A 22,135-nucleotide genomic window follows, 5' to 3' on the forward strand; every position below is an offset into this window, starting at 1 on the left:
AAACAGCAACTGATGCCAGAGTCCTGAAACTATATTTACAGGATTTTTTTTAGTAGAGTATCACATAACTACTCTATGATTTTAACGAGTTAAAAGGAATTTTGGTAATTAAATCCAATTTTCTTTGAAACTTGCATAAACTAATCATTCTGATTTAATGACGACATGGTACAGTTTTTTAAATAGGTTTTACTGTATTTATAAATTCAATCCCCACACTTAATAGCTGCATCTTTGTGAAACAATTTGATCTTCAAAATACACTTCTCTGTGATTGTGAAAATGTAAATAAAATAATGACAAGGGTCTGGTTAGGTCACATGTATGTGTAGGGCAGGAGGTTTGGGATCAGTCGGTCAAGCAGGACATGATCAGATCCAGACTAAATTAGGATTGTTACTATTCATATCTCTAACTGATTCTGTGTTCATTGCCATAGCCTTAAGTCACAAGATGTGTCTTGTCATAAAGAGGAGACAGTTGTTCATTACATTGTTTCCATCTGAGTTACGCTTCTAAAGAGTTTAGCTCAAAGTCCAACAAGAATGACAACTTCCATGCTCAGACTGAAAACAATTCTTGTCTTGTATTATTGGGCCACTGTCACTCAATTTGTGAAATGGTAGAAGTCTTCACTAAAGTCAATTGCAATTCACAAACTGTCGGATCACCTGATGGCTTATCAAAGACAATTGCTCTACTGCACACACGCCTTCGTCATCAACATCTGCAGGAACATTCCCTCGGTTGCCAAAATTCCAACCTGATGAAGATGATGATTCAAAGTTCTACAAATAGGTAAGTCATTTTGAGTTTGCCTTAGACTATGTGGCACCTAAGATGGCCAACAAGAAAGTCGTTTGTTATGACTAAACTCTCTGGCATACAATACTTATACTTGAATGCATTACGGACTTTGACTCTCAACTTTTAAGCAAGAAATTCTTGGTATTTGCCATCACATGATCCAACTGTTTGTGAATTGCAATTTTCATTAGTGAAGACTTCTACTATTTCACAAATCGAGTGAGAGTGGCCCAAGACAAGAATTGTTCTCAGTTTGAGCATGGAAGCTGGACTTTGAGCTCAATGACTCATTGAGCTTTCAACTAAACTCTTTAGAAGCTTAACTCGAATGGAGACAATGTAATGAACAACTGTCACCACCACCTGTCAGTTCATCTTTGTAGCCAAGAAAGGAGCTCACAACCTTCTCAAAAATTGATGCTATACACCACTTTGACATTGAATTTTTCATTGCATAGTGTTTTGAAGCTCAAAGAGCTAATGTATGACTGACAGTCATCCAATTATTGCAATGCAGCTTTCCAGAAGTTTGAGGAAGAACTGGAACTCTAAATATGCTTTTGTTAATTTGTAATGTTGAAGTCAGAAGTCATGCATGTCAAACGCAAAGCCAGATCATTCTTATTTCACTTTTGGTCATGAGGCATATGGAATTCAATTGCCTGCTGAACATAGTCAATGAGTTCTATGTTGAATGGACCTGCTTTTGTCAGAGTCCTCATAATTATCACAAAACCAAATGGATTGTCACGACTCTGCTCTCCAGCTCAATCAGCACCCCATACCACTTCCAGAAGACATTTTTTTCACACTTTATTTGAGATTCAGCCACCATTGACTTTTCTGATGTCCATTTGCAAGAAGAACTTGAGGATGCTCCCAAGAAACTGAGCAATACTGCATCGCGTCGCGGGTTCTACAAATTCTAATGTTTTCCATTTGGAGTGAAGTCAGCTCCAGGCATCTTCCAATCTATCATGAACTCTGTGGTCTCTGGACTGTCATTTGACTATGTCATCTATATAGGTAAAGGAATTATTAGTTGTGGATGCGATGGAACACCTTATGGATATGTTTATGATCATCATCCACATAGGCTACATCATTGATAAGGACGGACACTGCCCAAACTAGGCTAAGTGTTTGATGGAATTTTTGAAGAATGCTCATTTCTCCAGTCAGATTCTGAACCCATAGTGGCAAAGGTCAATGCATCATCAATATGCCACCACCAACATTTTACCATACTGAAAAATGAGCAAACTACTATCAGACTTTGTTCATAAAATGCATCAAATTTGCCATCCATTGGATGAAATTACTCCAGAAAGACTGAAAGTGGCAGTGATTGAACAAATGCCAACATGCTTTTCAGTGCATCAAAGAACATTCTCAAATCGGATTTACTTCTCACTCACTATGATCCAATGTCATGTCAAATGCAACAATGACGTTTGTGCTGTCATCCAACACTATCTGCTCAACAGGTCAATCAAAACTATTGCCCACACCTCTTCAGAAGAATTAAGGTTAAAAAGTCTGTAAATCATCTTGTGGAACTTTTGGATGGGAGACAACTCTTCACTCTTCTCATGGACCACAAAAACACACACCTCTCCTCACCATCTTTGGTAACAAAAAAAGGTATTCCAATACGCACTGCTAAGGGCTTGAAACACTGGGCAATGAATCCTATTGGATACAACTAAGTGACAGCTGCCGGGTGTCCACAATACAGAAATTACAATACTTAACATCTCGTCAACTAGTGACTTTAACCAACACACATTGTGTGTATGTGTACTATGTACTCTACCGATTCACGATATCATTGTCAACCAGGATGTCGGACTTCAAACGTTACGCATGCGGGCCTAATTGTGAATTTGAGTGCGTAGTGCAAAAAGTATCTACTCTTTTTTGGGTTACCCACAAGTTTTGTTTAAGGATTTTCTTCGTCTCACACTGGATACACAGTCCCACAGCAGAGTTCTTGAGTAGAGTTAATGTATCAAATTACCAATAGCTGCTGCTTGAGTTGCACTGTGGCGGGAAGATGACAACATTTTATCTATTTGGTTGTATACAGTTTTGTTAATTTTTACTACAGTTCTTGTCAAGAAAATTTTCCAAAAACCAAATATATTTTTAAGATAATGAGAGAGATTACAGGTGAGGATGTGGGTACATGAAATAAATTATATTTATTAAAACCAAAGAAATATTTTTAAAAAATTTTCTGTACACAGACAATTTTGCAATAAAATGCAAATGCACCTATTTATTAATTTTTTTCTTATATAAATGTGAAAATAGCTTATCCAGTGATGCATTTAAACATCGTTAGGTTAAGGAGCGATGTATGGAGTTTGAAAAATAAGTATCAGGGTTCTTGCCATCCTATAATTATTCTATTTGTCAACCTCTAACTGAAATGACCCTAAATACTTGACTTTCCATTTTTGTAAATCATCCTGAAGTCTAGTTTCCTCTAATGGCCCGTACCCAAATTCCAAGAACTAAATAGTCTACCGGCTTTTAATCTCTCTAAACACAACTTCAATTATGAATAATGTATTCTTTAGGTGAATTATTGCAGGATGTAGTAAGAAAGGAGCTAATATGAGGTTAGGATTTGAGGTTTATTAATCTCTCTCATTTTTAACTTGTGAGAAGCTGGAGACAGAACAAAAGCCTCTCTAAGATTATTAAATGAAGGTTACAGAAAATTTTCCAATGCAATTAATCTGGTTTTTATGTGGGAAAACGACACAAAGGGAAATTAAACTTCCATGGCATGATCTTATCTTGCCAGCTGATGATACATTCCATCACATAGGAAGCTGGTAACTGCTGTGTCACATGGACAGTGTGATACAGCAGTTACATTCCATCACAGGAAAGACTTGCCCCCCTGATTGGAAGGAAGTTAGAGATAAAAAGGCAGAAATCACAGGCATGGACTCTCCCCTAGAAGCTTGCGGGCTAAGCTTCAGTCCGTCAACTCTCTCGTCTCCCAGCTCTCGTCCGTCTCTCTTCTGAAAGCAACCTCCAAGGAAGATCCTTGACCAGTAATAGGATGATAGAATATAGTCTCCTCCCAAAGATGTCCTCATATTAGTCAGAAGTATTATGCACTTATTGTAAACTCTCTCTCTCTCGGTCTCTCTAACTAGGTCTACGCCGATTACTAGCTAAATACGTCGCTAATCTCCTTTGTATTTAACCTCTACTAATGTAGAGTTGACGTAGGATTGTTAAACAAATACTCATTAAACTTTGGTTATTTGAGGTTGATCTAGGATTTACTTTGAGGCCGGACCCTACTGACAGACTCGCCAACCCCTCCCCACTCGAAACCCTCCTATTCGTCTTTAATTGCGAGTAAAATGCATTACTTCTTAACTGGTGTCAGAAAAAAATTAGACATAAGATTTCCCGATCTTACGTAAACTACGCATAAAAGACGTCCAGTGACAATGTGAGCGGGCCTAACCGTCCCGAAGCCACGCAGGTAAAAGGAGTGAGAGAATCTGTGGGTTAGAGGTTATCACATAATCCCACATCCCCTTTCTGTAGCACTTTAATACAGGGTGGGGCAGAAAGGACAGACATTTTTGAAATGGCTAGAACTCACCACCAGGAAGAGTGACAGATGTGTGGCAGGTAACGTGAAAGTAGTTAGGTCTTGGCATTTGTCTTTTAAGTTAGACGTGGAGCTGTGGATGATAGAACACTGTGTTTGCGTACGACTGTTTCTTCAGTCGTACGCAAAGGTGATCGCTCAGTCATACACATCTGATGGGAATACGTTTCCACATCCTTGGGTACAATGGAAATGTATTCCCATCAGATGTGTGCGATTTCGACAGGATGGGGCGACGGCCCACACAGCTAGAGCATCAATTGACGTTATTCGTCACGTCATTGCCAGGTTCGGTGACATTCATTGGCCTCCTCGTTTGCCCAACCTATCCATGTCCGATTATTTTTTGTGGGATACTTCAAGGCACGTGTATATGAGCATAAGCCCGTTCTTTGCAAGAAATGAAGGAAGCTATTCACGTAAGTCACCAAAATCGCCTCCAGAAATGCATCACTGATAATGGACACCACATGGGAGAGGTTGTTTTCCATACTTGATTCTGCAAAATGCTATTTCAATACGAACTCTCGCCTTCCTACAAATATCTTTTGTAGTAACAATTACAGATGCGATTTTTTAAAAAAACGTCCGTCCTTTCCGCTCCACCCTGTATTAAGCTTCTCTGTAAACCAAAAGGCATTTACACACATTTATGAATGAATAGACTAAAATGACAGAATTTTTATAAATTTATTGGAGGACTTGATTTTGCTCACAATTTGTATTCGTTCTGAAATTTTTGGTGACCAGTATATCTATTGGTCCCCAAAAATTTCACAACGAATACGACTCTGCTATTACTATTCGAAATTAAATTTTAAAATACGATATTCATTTAGTGTGTCAATCTAGAACATACCTAAAGAATAGTCTCCTTTAATACACCCGTGGCCCTGCGTAGTGACGTCATTCGATTTCGGTTTTCGTCGCTCCGCGCTTCTTTGATACGACTGGCTCGTATCAAAGAAGCGACCGGTCGTGGGTTCGTGCCTCGTCAGGACGGGCTGGTCACGTGGAGTTTTTTCTCCACGTCTGTAACGCCCGAATAGGGACCAGTTACCCTTAAAAAGACCTCCCGGCAGACATCCCCTAGGCAGATCCATCATGTGTTGCGTTGCCGTAACTTAACAATTACGTTGCAGTTTTATTTATTTTTGTTATCCAAATTCACATGTTTCGTTTAAGAGAATAATGATTTTACCCGTTTCTGGTTCGTAATTACGGTGTTCTTTAGCGTATTGCACGCAGACTCGTATGCAAAAAAGTTACGGAAGTAGCAAAGATCTCGAGAGGGAGAGATGCCGGAGGCGTCGTCACGAACAAGTACTTTATAAAATTTTCGCGTGTTCTATTCGTACATACACAGGCGGATAGAAAACTATTTCTATCCGTCTTAAATTCCAAGTAGCAGATTTTCCGTTAGACAGCTGACATCTTTGCCACTCTATGTCGCTACTTCTAGCATCCCTAATTTAACCTCGACTAATATTGCGCCCTCGTTCTTTCTCGAAAACTGCCAGTCGTATCAAAGAAGCGTGGAGCGATGAAAACCGAAGTCAACTCTGCTCAGAATGTTTATTTTTCGGTTAATCTTCACTCCGTTTAAACAACAAAATCAAGACAACGGCGGCTTTGGTCAACTTGCCCAAATCATTAACAATATTCTGAATGTCAATTCCAATCCTCTCGGTGGGTTGTCGTTGTAGAAATCCACTCAAACGTAACTCCGGACCCTTTCCGTATAAAGAAAGAGTTTTTGTTTATAATCGTGAAAATCTTTTGCCCGATGTCATTGCCCGTGGCTATTTGATTTCGACCCCGAGGAACGATGCTAATTCCTTAGTGTCGACCTTAACCGCCACCAATGTTTCCACTCGATTGTCGGCAATTATCTAAATTTCTGGAAAAAAAAAATAAGAGGCAAGTCTGACGATATTCTTGAATTTCTAGAGGAATCATCGGTTTTCTTTTTCGTGGTCATCACTTCCTCAAGTGTGTGGGAGACAACCAAATTGAAATGGCAGACGGCACAACCAGAAAATAGCTAAAGAAAAATGACTTCCCGCCGTACGAATGCAAGATTCCGCAAAATTCTCCCTCAGCGGTGCCCGCAGACTTTGAATGTCCTTGCGTAATGTACGATGCCCTTTTTCAAACTCTACGATTCGACATCGGATCAGTGCTCCCATAAGGTGGCACTCGTTGCTCTCGGGGCTACTTGAACCAAAACCCGTTCATTGTTTTCGAGGCCAAATACCACGAAGTTGCGCGGGTCGATGGACAAATACTGTCCAACAGTTTCTTTAATATTTACAGAATAGGCTAGAAGTCACGAATTTTCTGTTGTTTGGGCCCCTCTTGGGGATTAGGAAGAAGGAAACCGAGACGGAAAGGGGGACACGTGCCCGGGCTCCGCATAAATGCAACGTCGTTGTGTGCATGCCTCAAAAGTAACGCTTCACCCTTAAAATCGAACGGCGAAACAAACTGCAAAAACTCTTCGTCAATCGCGAGATGGGTAGAAATGTAAGGGGGCAAAGAAATTCCTGCAACGTCCACCAAAGCTCTAACCTCGTGCTCAGAACAATGGTGACACGCAGTACGTTAACGAAATTACGATTTTATACTAATTCTCATTCTATTGATAATTACAGAATTCAATCGCTAACCTATACGCTTTACGAGAAATGGAAGGCGATTTCCAATGTATTATGGAGATTTTTTAAAAATGGCGGCAAAACTTTCGACTTGGAATAAATAAAGGGTTGGCGAAAGGCGCACTAACATCGCGGGAAAAGTTCCTTCGCTGTTTTTCCATTCGTATATAAATCAAAACATTTAATTAGCAATAACGCAAATTATAATACCGCGAAAAGCACGACGCGTCTTTTCCGGTCAATTCGTGGCGGCCATCTTGGATTTGTCTTGGGCGCTTCCAAACCTGGCGGCTAATTAAAAGACGAAGTCACTAAACCGTGTTTTAAGAAAAACGGCTCTACCGGGCTGTCGGCGACAACTTTTAACAACTAATTCAAACTAATACCGGATCCAGAAACAATGCGCTTTACACAACTGTTTAATAACCGAGGTTACTTGCTCTAAACACTTGCTTAAAATACTACTAGCACGAATACTTTACGAAGAGATATATCAATAGAAAATGAGAACACAAACTCTTACTTTCGATTTGTTCTAGTGTCCGATCAGAATCTGCAGTGGTAGGTCTTGGAAATTATTCCGCATCTAAAAAAAATCATTTTAAAATTAATCTTGCATTTATTCCGACGTAACGAGTTTGAAACACTTACCGCGGCTGTGAATAGAGGAAAGATTTCGGGAAGGGATTCACCCCAAACGGTCGAAGAATAATCAAAATAATATTCGACATTTCACTTCGTTTCTAAAATTTCAACAAACTCCGCCCGTAGATAAAGATGGCGATTTGTCGAAACCGGTATCTGAAATTACGCCAATGAAGGTAAAATGGCGTGTATTGTAAATTTCATCTCTAATTCTTGTATTACGGCAAGAAAACATCCGACGTTCTAAAATCACCCGGCAAATCTACGCGTTGCTGTTATGGATAAGACTCCGCAGACTACAACAAATGTATTTCGTCTCTATTGAATTAACGTTTAAAAATGGTGATAAATTAGGGTAATTTCCATATTACCCCGAAAGCAAAGCGTAATTCAGTCCCTTCCTTCGACTCCGATTCTAACCGCTCCATTTTGGAGTTTTTAACATTTGTTTATTCGTTCTCGAAGCCTAAATCTCCCTCCTACTACTATCGCGTAGGTATCCGCAACCAAGGATCAGTTCGCGTACGCGAACCCCTATTAGTCGGGCGAATGGTAATTGGTTAACTTCTAATTTTGGATCCTCGGTTACTGCCGAAAAAGCCCGGTCGAAAAGTATCTCACCGAAAAAAATCTAGTATTTGGATTTTCTCGATTACAATACTTCAGGCGTACCGTGATTCCAAATACAGCGAATTGCATTAGGAATTTGGTGTGATGTTGGACCCGAGGAAACGTCAAACACGAGAAAAGTTTAACGAATGGAGGTGTTAGGTACCGGGTCCCGCGGATAAAGAAGAAAAAAAGTAGAATGGTTTTCACTAAATATGTTTTATTTGATTAATAAATGCCAGATGCAGAGAAATTTCCATACAAAGAGAAGAATTCGAACAATGTTAAGATGTCTCCTGGAATGGTTATCTTACTTAAAAAGTAATTATATTCGAGTAACACAACAACTAAAAAACAAAAAAAAACGACAATGTAACTTTGCCGAAAAGACCGCACGTGAAAGCTTGGCAGAGGTACGTAAACACAGTTGTGAAAATAAATATTTCGTCCGGTGTCGATACGAGGACATTCACACTGCAAAATTTCACGAGACAGCAGCCAAAAGATGATTTGCTTTTTATTATTATTACAGAAACATTATTACACGAAAGTTATTTTTCTAGAAGATATCGTTGCACCTAAAATAGTATACACGTCAAATTTTCCTCATCAATTTTGTCAGTGCACTTCGATAACAAATAATCGGCTGTTATTTTATTGAAGTTGTGTTTTTTTTTGTAAGATTCGACTAACGTACAATGTTCAAGATGTTTAAATCAATTGCTGAAAAGAATTTCTTTCGTTAGTTTCAAATTTAACAATAATTATTTAAGTTTTTACCTTTTTTTTAATGAAAAAAAAAAGTACAAACTATTCTCTTCGTACCTACCTCGAAATAACAGACCTCTCGCCAATAATTTTTTAAAATAAACTTGTTAAGGCTGTAAAAGGAAAAACTTCATTTCACTCTCTCATTTTCTGTAAAGTCTGGTCACAGTAATTTAAACCATTTCGTATATATATATATAATTTAAGCTACAATTTTACGGGTAACGCGTAATGGCTAATCCAACCATTTTCGACTTTAATGGTGGATATAAAAGTGGAAAAAATATCCCCGCTTTAATTAAGCTCGAATTACTGTAACCCTACTAATCAGCTGGTATGCACTATTACGTTCTAATGAAATCCATCTCCAAAACAAACAGATAATCTCATAAAAGTGCACATTAAAAAGTATATGCAAATCAACAGTGAAGCTCCTCTCTCTGATTATTAATAGGATTCTGGTGTATTTACTTATGTGTATGTAATAACTTGTAATAACTGTACTATTAACCTATATTGTAATATTGGTAATTGTCACCCAATTGATAAGGGCCAGTAAGGCCGAAATGCATTTTGGAATAAGTTAGTTAAATAGGCTGGGTGTGTAATAAGCCTGTTCATTAGTCGTAAGTAAGCAGTTTTTGTAATTAAATACTAACTGTACAATATACTAAAACTCTGGTGTATCGTTACATAAAACAGCAGACAAAACTTTCTGCAAAAACATGGTAGCAGCAACAGTCAAGTACTGTACCAAATGATAGTTTAATAGAAAATGTCATCTTAGTTCCCAAACATTTAAATAAAACATTGATAAGACACTGTAGAAATAAAAATACTGTCCAAAATATTTGAAAGCTTACATTCTCGTGACCCGGCGGAACGTTTTTTCGAGTATGTTTTTTGTAAATATTAAATATAAACCGTGTGTAACGATAAATATTACGTGTACAAAAAACATTCTCTCGACTTTGTTCTACAGTACATTTTGATATTAGTTTAAACAAATAGTAATTAACGGAATTATCGAGTAACTCTCTCAATCGAATTATCACTAACTAACAAATTCAATTTCTTAAATTGTAAAATTCAAATGGTGCAAGATTATTAACAATTTATATTTTAATGTAATCGAGAGCATCGACGGGAATAACCGACAAGGTAGGTGGAAAATTCGTAAAGCAAATCAACAAATGGATCGTTGTATTTTCATATTATTAATGTCGAAAACCACTTATTAACCTTTAATAACAATAAATATTAAATAGTAGTTTAAACAGATTGCAAACACAGGAAATGTTACATCAAATGTAAGTAGATAAAGTGGAATTGAAACACTTAAACTAGAAAGAAAGAAGAAAAAATTCGAGAGAGAATAACTTACAAAAGGGATAGTGTCGGTAACAAGGACCTCATTAATTTTAATTATAATATTTCAATGCCGAATAGATTTAATTTCTGTCATATTTCTAATACAAAGCAGAATTTTTCTTTTTGAACGAATCATTTGTTATTGGAGATTTACTTCATTATACATGTTTAATTTTCAGTGAACTGTATTTCACAGAAAAATAAACATTCCTACTCTGTTCTTTGCAGTTTACATATTACATTTAATCAAATATTACATGCTGAATACATACACAAATTTGAACTTAAATTAGCATATGTAGAATTTTCAGATACTTTGAATTTTGTTACGGCATGATTTTACTTTCGAAAGTTAATTTCTCGGCCATTGAAACGACTACCCGAATAACCGATCGTTTATGACAGGAAACGACACTACGGTTTATCCGTTGGATAAGAAATTGATTTAAAATAACGAAACGTAGAATGGAGCAAAAAGAAAATGCATAAAATATATGATAAATTTAATGACCAACCAAAATTAAACTAACAAGTAATTGGAAAGTAAAGATTTACACAAATAAAATGATGAAAATGGCAGAAATCTAAATTCACATAAAATTAGGAACCGGATATAATGTTTCGAGTATTTTATTCAAACTTAGATTATAAAACAAAAGCATTAATGTCTGTTTAACTTTCAGTATATAATGAGTACAACAGTATAAAATTACATACTTTAAAAATAAACTATATGAAAGTTTTTCAATGGTAAAATCAACTTTTTCTTGAACAATATTGCAATTTAAGTATTCATTACAAAATGTTTTGCATTTATATTATGCAAGAATAGTTGAAATTAATTCCATCTGTATAATGTTTTCTTGTGCAATCAAATCATAAATGATTATGTTTAATGATAATGTAGAATAAATTGACAAGCATCATTTTCTTGTGATTAATAAATACAATAGTATTTATTAAAAGACACAAAAATACACACTACTTTTCTATAAGAAATGCAATAAATAAGTTCTTTGATACAACAAAATGTTAGGAAAAACTATACACTGTGATAAGATTTTATGACATATATCTTCTAAACCTGTCAACAAGTTTTCCAAGAAAAAGGAACTTGAGAACAAGGTTTTGGCTTGAATTGCAATGGGACCAAAAGGATTGTCAAGTCAAGTTTTGCTCTCAATGCCCAGCAATACTTAAATGAATGTCACACATACATATGACACTGCTGATTCCTTACATTCTGACAAAAACTGTTCTCAGGCAGAATGTGTCTTCTGGTCAGATCAAGCAAGAATGTGCCGAAATGATACTGAATTACCTATGACAAGAAAACATCCCCTTTGTGAAAAGAACGACGACTCTGCAAACACGCCAGAAATTAGGGTAATGAGGATTTTTGGACAATTCTCAATGTAGCCATTTATGAAAAGGAGTGGAAGGCAAAAAACTGGATCGACTGATCAATCATCACAAAGTACTATCTAAAAATGCAAACCAATCTTGTACAGAAATTTACACTGTACACCAAAAGTTGAATCAGCAGTATTTGATAGTAAGGACTTATATAATTACAAAAATAAAAGATAATGTACAGCTTTTAACCACCTTTCAAATGACAATTAAGTTAATAGTTTTCTTTTTTTCTGAGGTAAAAGGTACAGTACATTACAAAAACTTATATGGATTTTTCCAGATCCTCATTACACACTTCTCTATTTGTAAACTATAACAAAATTATATTTTGTTGAAAAACTGAACCCCAATTAACAACAACACAAAACAAGAAAACACCATTTTAGTTTTACGCCAAACTGTTTACGAAGGAAAAATATGTAATGTAATGGAGAAATATTTGTATGAAAAATTTTTAATTACATCGAACAGATGCCTAATAAAATTCAAAATATCTTAATATTCTGTACAGTTAACAGATATAAAACAAAAATGAACCACTTTATATAAGAATTAAATTGAAGTTTTTCATTGCCTTACTTTAAAATTTTTCTTAAGATAACAAAAATGGAGGATACATACAGGAAAACAAAACAAGATATAATCATCATCCTCATTTTATAAATTAAAAAGACAAGGTCATTTATTTTAAAACTGTAGTAAATGACTTCTTGTTTAATGTACAAATTATTCTTAAAACTTTTCTATATTAAAATTTTTCAAAAATCAATCATTTTTGAAAAATTTCAATTATCTCGGAATACATATAAAAGAAAAAACGTTTGAGTATAGTATAGTTTTAAACCATACCAAATCTGTTATATATATAATTATAAAATTAAAAAAAAAAACATACACTAGGTGGAATACATTTATTTATTAGATAAAATGGTGCAGTAACATGCTTTTCATTTTTTTCCTCTAATTACCAAATCCTTCAAAAATTAAAAGTATTTGTTATGAACGTAATATTCTGATCTTTAAAAAAAATTTACAATATCTAAATTACAAATCGTAAAAGATTTGAATATCCTTTTCTCTATTTTTATGTATTTCTTCCGATAAGATCCAGAGTTTCTCAAAAGGGGTGGTACCAAATAAATTTTAAAAACTGCAATACTTTTTTGTTGTTGCAATTTATAAATTAAATTTTTAAGAGTTATGTACTTATTTTTTTTTAAAAAATCATAATTTAAAAACAAAAAACATTTAGATTAATCCTTTCAAATTTCTCTTTCAAATAGATGCTTACACTCTGATGCTTCTGATGCAAAGTATCTTACATCTACATCGGCATCATTCATTAATCTATCCAAACAGGGTTTAATGTGACTTTGTAATGTTCTGAAAATAAACAAATGTATTATTAAACAGAATAAAAATTATAAATTAAAATCTAAAACAATCTGCTTACCCCTTATCCAAAATGGGACCTATCCTCTGTAAGGTTTTTGCTACATTAAACCGAACATTTGCTACGTTGTCATTGGCCAGTCCGAGTACGGTAGGCAGCATTAATCTATTGGTTATTTCTGCTCCACATGCTTCTGCTAGGACCTGAAATAAAAATTTTTCTTCTGCAATCAACTGAATAAGAACTTAAAAAATAGAAATATAAACAGATATAGAAAGTCATTACTCAAGCATCAATACTACATAAAAAGTAACACTTTTTGTGTATAAAACAATGAATTAACTGTTTTAAAATCAAAAATAATAAATAGAAAAATACATATGAAACTGAATTGTGTTACACGAGTTTACTGAGTATGAGTGCCACATTTAAGTCACAAGTAGCCAACAACATTTGCATATTTCACAAATTCCAAGAAATATTGCTGAAAACTAAAATGCTTGATATTCATGAAATGTACAAATAATATTTTATAAATTTCATTTATTTCTTTAAGTATCTGGAGTGTTATGAAAGAAGGTGTGGTATATCTGAATCAATGATAACACAAACAATTATTATTTGGATAACTATCTCATCAAAATAACCTAATGTAATAATCCATCAGAGAGTACATCGAGAAAAAACATTAAAACCTTAAATTACTTAATTATTTGCATTTGTATGTTATGTATTTCTTTCTTGGCAATTTCAGAAGACTAAAAATACAGAATACAGAAATATAAATGTTCATAAATTACAATACATTTTACATCAATATACAATTATTTTTCTTAAAACTTCTGCAGCTGTTTTTATATTTAATAATAATGAAAATTTGCATTACTCTTTAAAATAGCATTTATATTTTATTATTCATTTAAAACACACAGTTTTTGTAAAAATTAGTTTTGATAATATCAATGTCTTACTTTGACTTTATACTTTATAAAAATTAAGAAATAAGATTTCACATTTTGAAAAGGTAACTGAAATACATTATAATATAAAATTAATTATCATTTCATTAATTACTTGCTTTAGACAATTTCAAATATTGTACCTAAACATTGCAGTTCATGTGGTAGATATGTTATTTCTGGCTTCCTGTCATATATTAACATCACAATAACTGGCCAACTTGGTCACATGTCATCCATAATGCATTTTCACCCTTCTTGAAAATGTGTGCGCCATTGGAAAACCAGTACCTCACTTAAAAATTCATCACCAAAAATAATTTTTAAATCCCATAAAGGTTTCTTACAATTCTTTTCTAATTTTGAGAAAAATTTAATGACCACCCATTGCTATGTATACATTCATTAAAGTAATTGTAAAAAAACAAGAAACAATGCATGTTTGAGCTTGCACAAATGGTTGCAGAGAGCAATTATTTCTACTTATAGAGCATGCATCAATGTAACCACAAGGTATTTCTACTATAACATTTTTTAGAAGGTAAACCAAGAAAAGATTGCATAAATTATATTTCATAGTTAACAAAATATTTTTAAAATCATCACAAAATTGAAAAATTTTTTCTCAATGATTTAAAAAAAATTATGCTGAATTTATTAGTAATAAATGTTCTGAAGTAATTCAGAAATCTTTCTATCAAACTATTCCATTAATATAAACAAATCTAAAAGATATGCCTTTAATAAAGGCCAGACTCCTCCATAGATTGTTCTCGTTCTAAATAGAGAAATTCAACTGAATAATTTTTTATTTATGTAGATAAATATTTTAAAGACTTGAAAATGTTACAAAACTTAATTAAAATAATCACTTTTACATTTTAAACTACAGAAAACCAAATCTGAATTACCGTATTTTATGGACTATAAGACGCACTTTTTTCTTCGAAAAATTGCATCCAAAATTCAGGTGTGTCTTATAGTCCGTAAAATACGGTATACTAAATGAAAGTTAAATTATTACTTAAATAGCCAATTGATAGCCTGATAGCAAAACCAGCTCTTCTACTTTAAATTATAGTAGTAACTTACATTTATACAGAAAAGGCATGTCATACGATGGAGGTAGTTCTGGTCCCGTGACATTGTAAGAACTTTTGGGATGACTGTATTCGTAGCCCAATCTGGACCAAATTTTTCTACTAATTTTTTCAAATTTTGTGTGGCAGCTTCTCTAATAGCAAAAACTGAAACCAAAGAGAAAACAAAAGTAATTTTAAGTTATATAACTGAAGTATTTATAGCAAAAAAGTATCCAACTCATCTTAAAAATGAACTCACCATGATCTACTAGCCACGTCATACACAGCGTATTCAGTTTTTCATCAAAAAATTCAACACCCTGCAATTGTTAAAATTATACAGTGAATTAGCATTCATAAATAAATAAAAATAATTCACATCTTACAAATGCTTTCCACAAATTGAAAATTCCTTATCTAAATGGAAATGGAAAGTCTTATCTTGATAGAGATTCTTCAATCCTATTCTTTGCATCTTAAAATTTCTCATATTGAATTTTTTTAATATTGTGACATTGAGAGTCCCCCACACTGAGAATTACCACCTCAGTAATTCTCAGAATAGGGGGACATCCAGATTTCATCTGAAAATAACATATGGGTAACACCAAAGAGTGTGAGAGTCACTGAAAATATAAAATGCTATCCTCTTCGCACATTTCTTCTAATTCTAATGATACAAGTTAATCAATGAAAATAGTATAAAAGTAGCATCATTCATTTTCTATTCTATAATTTCATAAATTTTCAATAAATTCATTTCATCTAAATAATCTCTCTCACTGATTGTTGTTTTGTGTTGTTCATGTATGTGTCTTTATAGCAATCAGAAACTAATGAACAATTTTGGATTTTCCCAGAAGAAAAATAAGAAGTCAATCTATAGTAAAGCAATTCCAGCCACTGTTAAGCTATTAACTATATCATATAATATTTTTTGTCAGTTGAATCAGATCAACTAAATCAACAAATCTTTGGTAGTCATTTAACAATTGATATTTTTATTCTAATACAATGTTCATCTGCTTATTTCTGAAAAAATATAAATACTGATTATTATTGAAATATTCATAATAAATTAAATACTTACAAGTTGACCAGCTAGAAGAGGCATGTATTCAATAATTGCAAGGCGAACACGCCATTTAGTGTCCTCTGCCAACTCCACGATAGCTGGTAAGAGACTTTGCGATAATTGTTGAATACCAATTACCTCATTTACACAATCTAAATTGGAAATGATATTAAGTCTCACTTCTGGACACTCATCTTTCAACTGAGATAAAAACATAGGAAGTAGATGTTCAATGGTACTGAAATTATATAAATTTAATTCAGATTTATTTTTGTGCTGAAAAAATTGGTACGTGTGTAATTTCTTAAGCAAAACATATATGTAATTAAATTAGTATTTCTAAACTTAATTGCAACAACCCCTTTATGTGGGTGGCAGAAGTTTTAATTAATGTGCCATTAACAGCTATCTTTACTTAACATAGACATGTAGTTTAATTATGATAGTTGTAAAACATAACACATTACTGCTAATGTGACACCATATTATTTGTTTAGAAGCTTATTTTAAAATTTTTTATTTCACACTTGTGTAAAATCAAACTGAAATGTATGCAGATAATATGCATATTGAACATATTATGTATGCTTTTTATCTCTTTTATATTATATCTTTACAAACTGCAAAAAATATTTGTAGTGTGTATGGTGAAGATGCTCCTAAATGCCAGACATGTGGTTTTGAAAGTTTCATTCAGTAAATTTTGAACCAAAGGATATGAAACATCCAGGGGGTGACCAAAAGCTATTGATAGAGAAATTTCAAAAAAAAAAAAAATTGGCAAACAACAATTTATAAACTTGCAACAAATCTCAGTGTGTTATCTCTTCTTTCAAGGATGACAAAATTAAAATAAAATTATTTGTTATTAACCAAAAATTTGTTCTAGCAGACCGTGATTGTTCAGTTGAGTTCATAGGTACAGTAAACTGTATTTGATTGATGTGATTTTGATATATGCAGTAGCATCAATGGATTAATTAATCATGTTAATCAAAGAATATCTGTAGAACATGTAAAATCAAAATAATATATACATAAAGAGGTTTTTAACAATATATCCCATGTCCACTGAAATACAGAAGCTAAAATAAGATTATTTTTTAAATAATAAAACATGATAAAAATAAGGAAATCTACAGTGGGCTGGCAGAGCCCAGTTTATCAAAAACATATTGAACAATGCATCTTTTATGCTTGGCATCTTTGAAATTAACATACCACCTCCTTTTTTCTCAACTCTAAAGATTTCTAAGGCTTCTAAAGTTTTGAGATGGTCAGTTTGCAGGGATTGCCTGATAAGATCAACTCAGTTTGTATGCTGTTGTCAGGGGCATATATGGATAAGGCTGCGGTGTGTTACTTGTTCTCAATATCATATCAATGTTCCCGTAACTTCTTGAGTAAGAAGCCTACTCTTGAGAATTTGGTCAAACTTACGTACTCTAGGTTGTTTTTGAATCTATTGACCTTTACTAGAACTGTATATATGCCAAGTATCCTACATTTGATGGTAGTGTCTTTTCCATTGTGGAGCAATTTGTATTTACAGTTAATTCTGTTTTTACATGAACTTTTTAAAATGATTTTGATTTAACACAATTAAAAAAAAATTAACTTTACTTTTACACAAGTTGTTTTAATGAAATATACAAAAGCTTTTAAATGATTTTTCACAAAACACATTTTTTTTTTATTATAAAAAATCAAATAAGTGAAGTTCACAAAAAGAACTTCACCTGTAGACAAAGAACATGATTACCAAAGCATTTTTAGCAATAGCAGTAATATTGAAATCAAGCACAAAAGTGTGTGTTTATTGTCAGAACATGACAGTGAATAAAATCTTATGTATAATTCACATTAAATATTCTGCCCAATTTTTGTTCATTAATTCTTTAATTTTTTTTCGCTTTTTCAAATGAAATTTATGTTCCTATAATTCATTTTTATTTACGTGCAATGTATATGAAACAAAATTTGATAACATGCAAAAAAAAAAAAAAAATTCTAACAAGATTTTTCATATGGTTTATTTCATTATTTTTGTTGATTTCTTAGGTCTGTAATTATTCTAATTTTCCATATATACAATGTATTTTTTTTACATGTAATTTCCAGCAATGAATCCATCATGTAAAATCAGAATTAGCCATAGTAAGCATGCATGTGTTGGCCAACATAGCATTTCTGCTGCCAGCTATTTCCTGTACAAGTTGTATAAATCTTGGTTATATTTGACCATGATGTGCATGGGGTTGGAGGTGTGGCTTTGATTGTTATTGGAGACTCTTTGGTGTCATAATGTAGATGTGTTCTAAATTAAGTATTAGGTTTTTCTGATAGTCATGTTTACTGCAATACACAATGTTTTAGTTCCTTTAAAGTATCTTCAATGTATGTATAATGTGTAAATGCTCTTTATGTGAGTGATCTGAAAACTGCTATTTTGTAAAAATAAGGGTTATTCAAAGTTTGCCAGAATGAACAATGAGATATGGCTTGGTTTGTAAAAGATACTAGTTAGTATGTGTCTATTATGAAACAGAATGTTAAGATTCAAAAAGTGAGTCCCTGTATTGTTCAACTGATCTAGTTTAAGGATAGTCCGTAGAGGTTATCACTCAAATATTGCAAAAAATTTCTGTATCTGATTTCATCTTCGAAATAATAAGGATGCTGTCCATATCTTATATGTAATAATCTTTGACAAGAATAATAGCATAACTTTTTGTTTTAACTAGCACAAGCATTTCACACAGGATCCCTGAAAGGGGGCCCCCGATGGGTACATTTGAGTTTTGTAAGTAAATGGGTTAAATTGAAAGAAAGAGAAGTTACATATCATATGATTAGTTCTAAGATTTGCTGTTGGTAAGTGGGTTCTTCTATTTTCTGTAATAATAGATCCCTGAGGGAAGAGAAGTAAGGTTGTAATTTCAACAGATAACAATATGAAATCAAACTGTTACATGAGAACATTATTGATCAATTCCACTTGCTGTAAGAAATCTACCTGTGTAGTGGAGTCAAGTAATATACATTCACAATCGCTAAATGTTTGGAGGTGAGGTCATGTACTGTACTTTTTAAAATTTTTGTACGAGATCTTGCTTTTTCAACTATGGGTCATAGACAAAGGACCAGCTTACGGGTTCTCTAACAAACCATAAGCACCAATGGATCCATTTCCTTCTATATGTCAATGGATTATGGTGTATCAGTCCTCTAATTAACAGCTATAAACTAATCTTTGTTTTAGATCTTTCAGACTAACTTTGTTTTTGTAATCATTTAACTGAATGTACCCATCCTTCTATGTATTCTAAATTAAATTTGGTATATTATTAACGAACTAATTAATGTATATTAAAGTAAAAATAAATATTAACTTAAATTTAAAAATATTTCTATTAGGTACACTGAAATTTTTTCTTCTACATAGATAATTAAATATAAAAACAAATCAAAAACATACTTGTGTTTGCCTAAAATTGGAGATAAGCCCATTATTACAGATGCTAATGCAGATTTTACATGCTGATTTGGATCTGAGACTAGGTCTTTTACACAGGGCAAAATATTGGTCATGATTACTTGTTCCTGTACATCTGCAGAAAGATTCTGACAGAAATCTAATAATAATAAACAATGTATATTTAAAAATAAGTTATAAATGCAAATACCTTGTTAATACAATATTTAAAATCATTATTACATATTTGTCTCTAATAATAATTTAAAACAGTTTTTGCATATACCTCTGACTTTATTAGCTGCGGCTGCTCTAACTTCGGCTTCGCAGTCCTTTAACAAACTTTGGAAAGCTGGAACTAGGTCGGTTTTTGTAATGTCAGGGCCTACAGCTTTTTGTAGCTGGAAAGAATACAAAATGTATTTTTCTAATTCACAATAAAGTTCATTTTAAAAATAGAAAAAGGTGATAATAGTGGTAAGTTTGACATTACTGCATATTATTTTCATTTGAAATTTAAAATAAACACTATTAAAATATTAGAAGCAGCATTCTAATTTTTCCATTAGGGTTCTCAGAAAACATTTTTCTATGGTCATACATGCAGCTACAAAGAATAAATCATGGTTGCACCTGTTTGAAAACATCTCTTGCAAAGGGAATCTCTTTTTGTAACTTTACACTCATTATAAAGAATTGAAATAGCTGCCATTTTGGACAGTTTACAATTAAAATTTATCTTGGATAATAAAATCACAAACATGGAGAAATGTGCATGCTATTGCAAGATATATATGTTTTCAAACAGGTGAAACCATGATTTATTTTTTGTAGCTGTATGTATGGCCACAGAGAAATGTTTTCTGAGAACCCTAATGAAAAAATTAGAATGATGCTACTAATATTTTAATAGTAACTTTAATGATTTTAATGCATAAAAATATGTGATCATCATTTGAAGAATATTATTTGAAGATTTTGTAATCAGATTTCTCAATAATTTCTCTTATTATTTTGTCATTTCTCAAAATCCATCCACTTTTATTAATTAAAATAATAACTATCACTTTTACACAAAATAGGAACTGAAATAAATTCCTAAAACTACTTATGTGAATTTAAAGAATATAAATTAAAACAAAAACTTATTATTATTAAAAAAGCTAAGCACTTTAATAGCTATAAATTTAAATGAGTTTAATTTGTTACATCATATTTATTGTCCCCAATATCCACAAATTATTTTTATGGTATCAATTAAGATAATAGCAAGCAATACATTAGGCTATAGAAGAGAAATCAAAAAAGAACAATTTATTAATGTTGTTCCATATTTAACCAAAACACTAATTACTCCAAAATAAAATTGTTTATTATGCAGAGTCACTCTCTCTTTATTCTGAAGGCTAAATTTTATTTAACGAATGCTTTTAGTAAAACAATTTAAAACCTGTACATGATGTTCTTTATTCAATGTCTGACCCACTGAAACAAATTCTTTGAGGATGATTTCAATCCTTGTTGTTCATCAATTTTAGGACAGTGACTTCTCTTAAAACGCTTATAAACTATTCAAAACACATGAATGTCAGATAGCCTAGTTTACATATACTGTTTCAACAATTTGTGAACTTTATTCAATTTCCAATAAGTGTAAATAAATTATAGCAACAAATTTATAAAGGAAAAACTTTAGTTCCATATCTTTATGTACAGTACAAGTTACAGGTAATGTATTGGTTGGTTCATTGGGGTTTTTTGGTGCAAGAGCCATACAGGCTATGCTGCACCATGTCAAATGGTAAGATTACAAAAATGAAATATATACATAATATAAAATATTAATAACAAAAAAACAATAACAAGCATATGTAAGAGTACAAATAAACAAAACAAGGTATATAAAAATAAATAATCAAATCTGACCATACATATTAGTGACTTTCAGAAGTACAATAGCTTATCAAGATTTGGCCTATGGCCAAAAACCTCTGTCAGACTTCCATTTCCAGAATACTGTTTATGGTTCCTCTTGAATGCAGAGCAATTGCACAGTATGTTTTACAGTTAAAGAACAGTTGCAATATTGACATACTGGCTGGTCATCACCTTTCAAAAGATATTGATGAGTCAGCTAAGTATGTCCAATCCTCAAACAGGTAAGGATTACCTCAGATCTCCTTTCATAAACCTCATTATGTGTCCAATTTTCTATTAAAGGTTTGATCTCAT

General features: G+C 32.7%; 1 protein-coding gene and 1 long non-coding RNA gene across 4 annotated transcripts in view; both read right to left on the bottom strand.

Moving 5' to 3' along the window:
• Nucleotides 1–7,722, bottom strand: part of LOC136980012 (uncharacterized) — a 10,693-nt gene extending 2,971 nt beyond the window's left edge. The window contains exon 1 of the long non-coding RNA XR_010881481.1: nt 7,634–7,722. This is a non-coding gene — a long non-coding RNA (uncharacterized lncRNA). The remainder of the gene's footprint in view (nt 1–7,633) is intronic.
• An 842-nt stretch (nt 7,723–8,564) lies between these two features.
• Pp2A-29B (Protein phosphatase PP2A regulatory subunit A) overlaps nt 8,565–22,135 on the bottom strand; it is a 39,093-nt gene continuing 25,522 nt past the window's right edge. Inside the window, exons 8-16 of one of the 3 annotated variants that reach the window (XM_067276038.1) lie at nt 20,190–20,304; nt 19,907–20,063; nt 16,444–16,666; nt 15,613–15,673; nt 15,364–15,518; nt 13,373–13,515; nt 13,211–13,302; nt 9,194–9,245; nt 8,565–9,087 (exon numbers count right to left, since the gene is read on the bottom strand). In XM_067276038.1, the coding sequence (XP_067132139.1) occupies nt 9,226–9,245; nt 13,211–13,302; nt 13,373–13,515; nt 15,364–15,518; nt 15,613–15,673; nt 16,444–16,666; nt 19,907–20,063; nt 20,190–20,304 (966 nt within the window). In that variant the 3' untranslated portion in view covers nt 8,565–9,087; nt 9,194–9,225. Of the gene's footprint in view, nt 9,088–9,193; nt 13,303–13,372; nt 13,516–15,363; nt 15,519–15,612; nt 15,674–16,443; nt 16,667–19,906; nt 20,064–20,189; nt 20,305–22,135 lie in introns of all 3 variants that reach the window. The other 2 variants (XR_010881480.1, XM_067276036.1) reach the window with 2 other exon arrangements.

The sequence above is a fragment of the Centruroides vittatus genome, unplaced genomic scaffold (genome assembly GCF_030686945.1).
Source record: "Centruroides vittatus isolate TY-2023 unplaced genomic scaffold, ASM3068694v2 contig_658, whole genome shotgun sequence".
In the NCBI taxonomy this organism is placed as follows: domain Eukaryota; kingdom Metazoa; phylum Arthropoda; class Arachnida; order Scorpiones; family Buthidae; genus Centruroides; species Centruroides vittatus.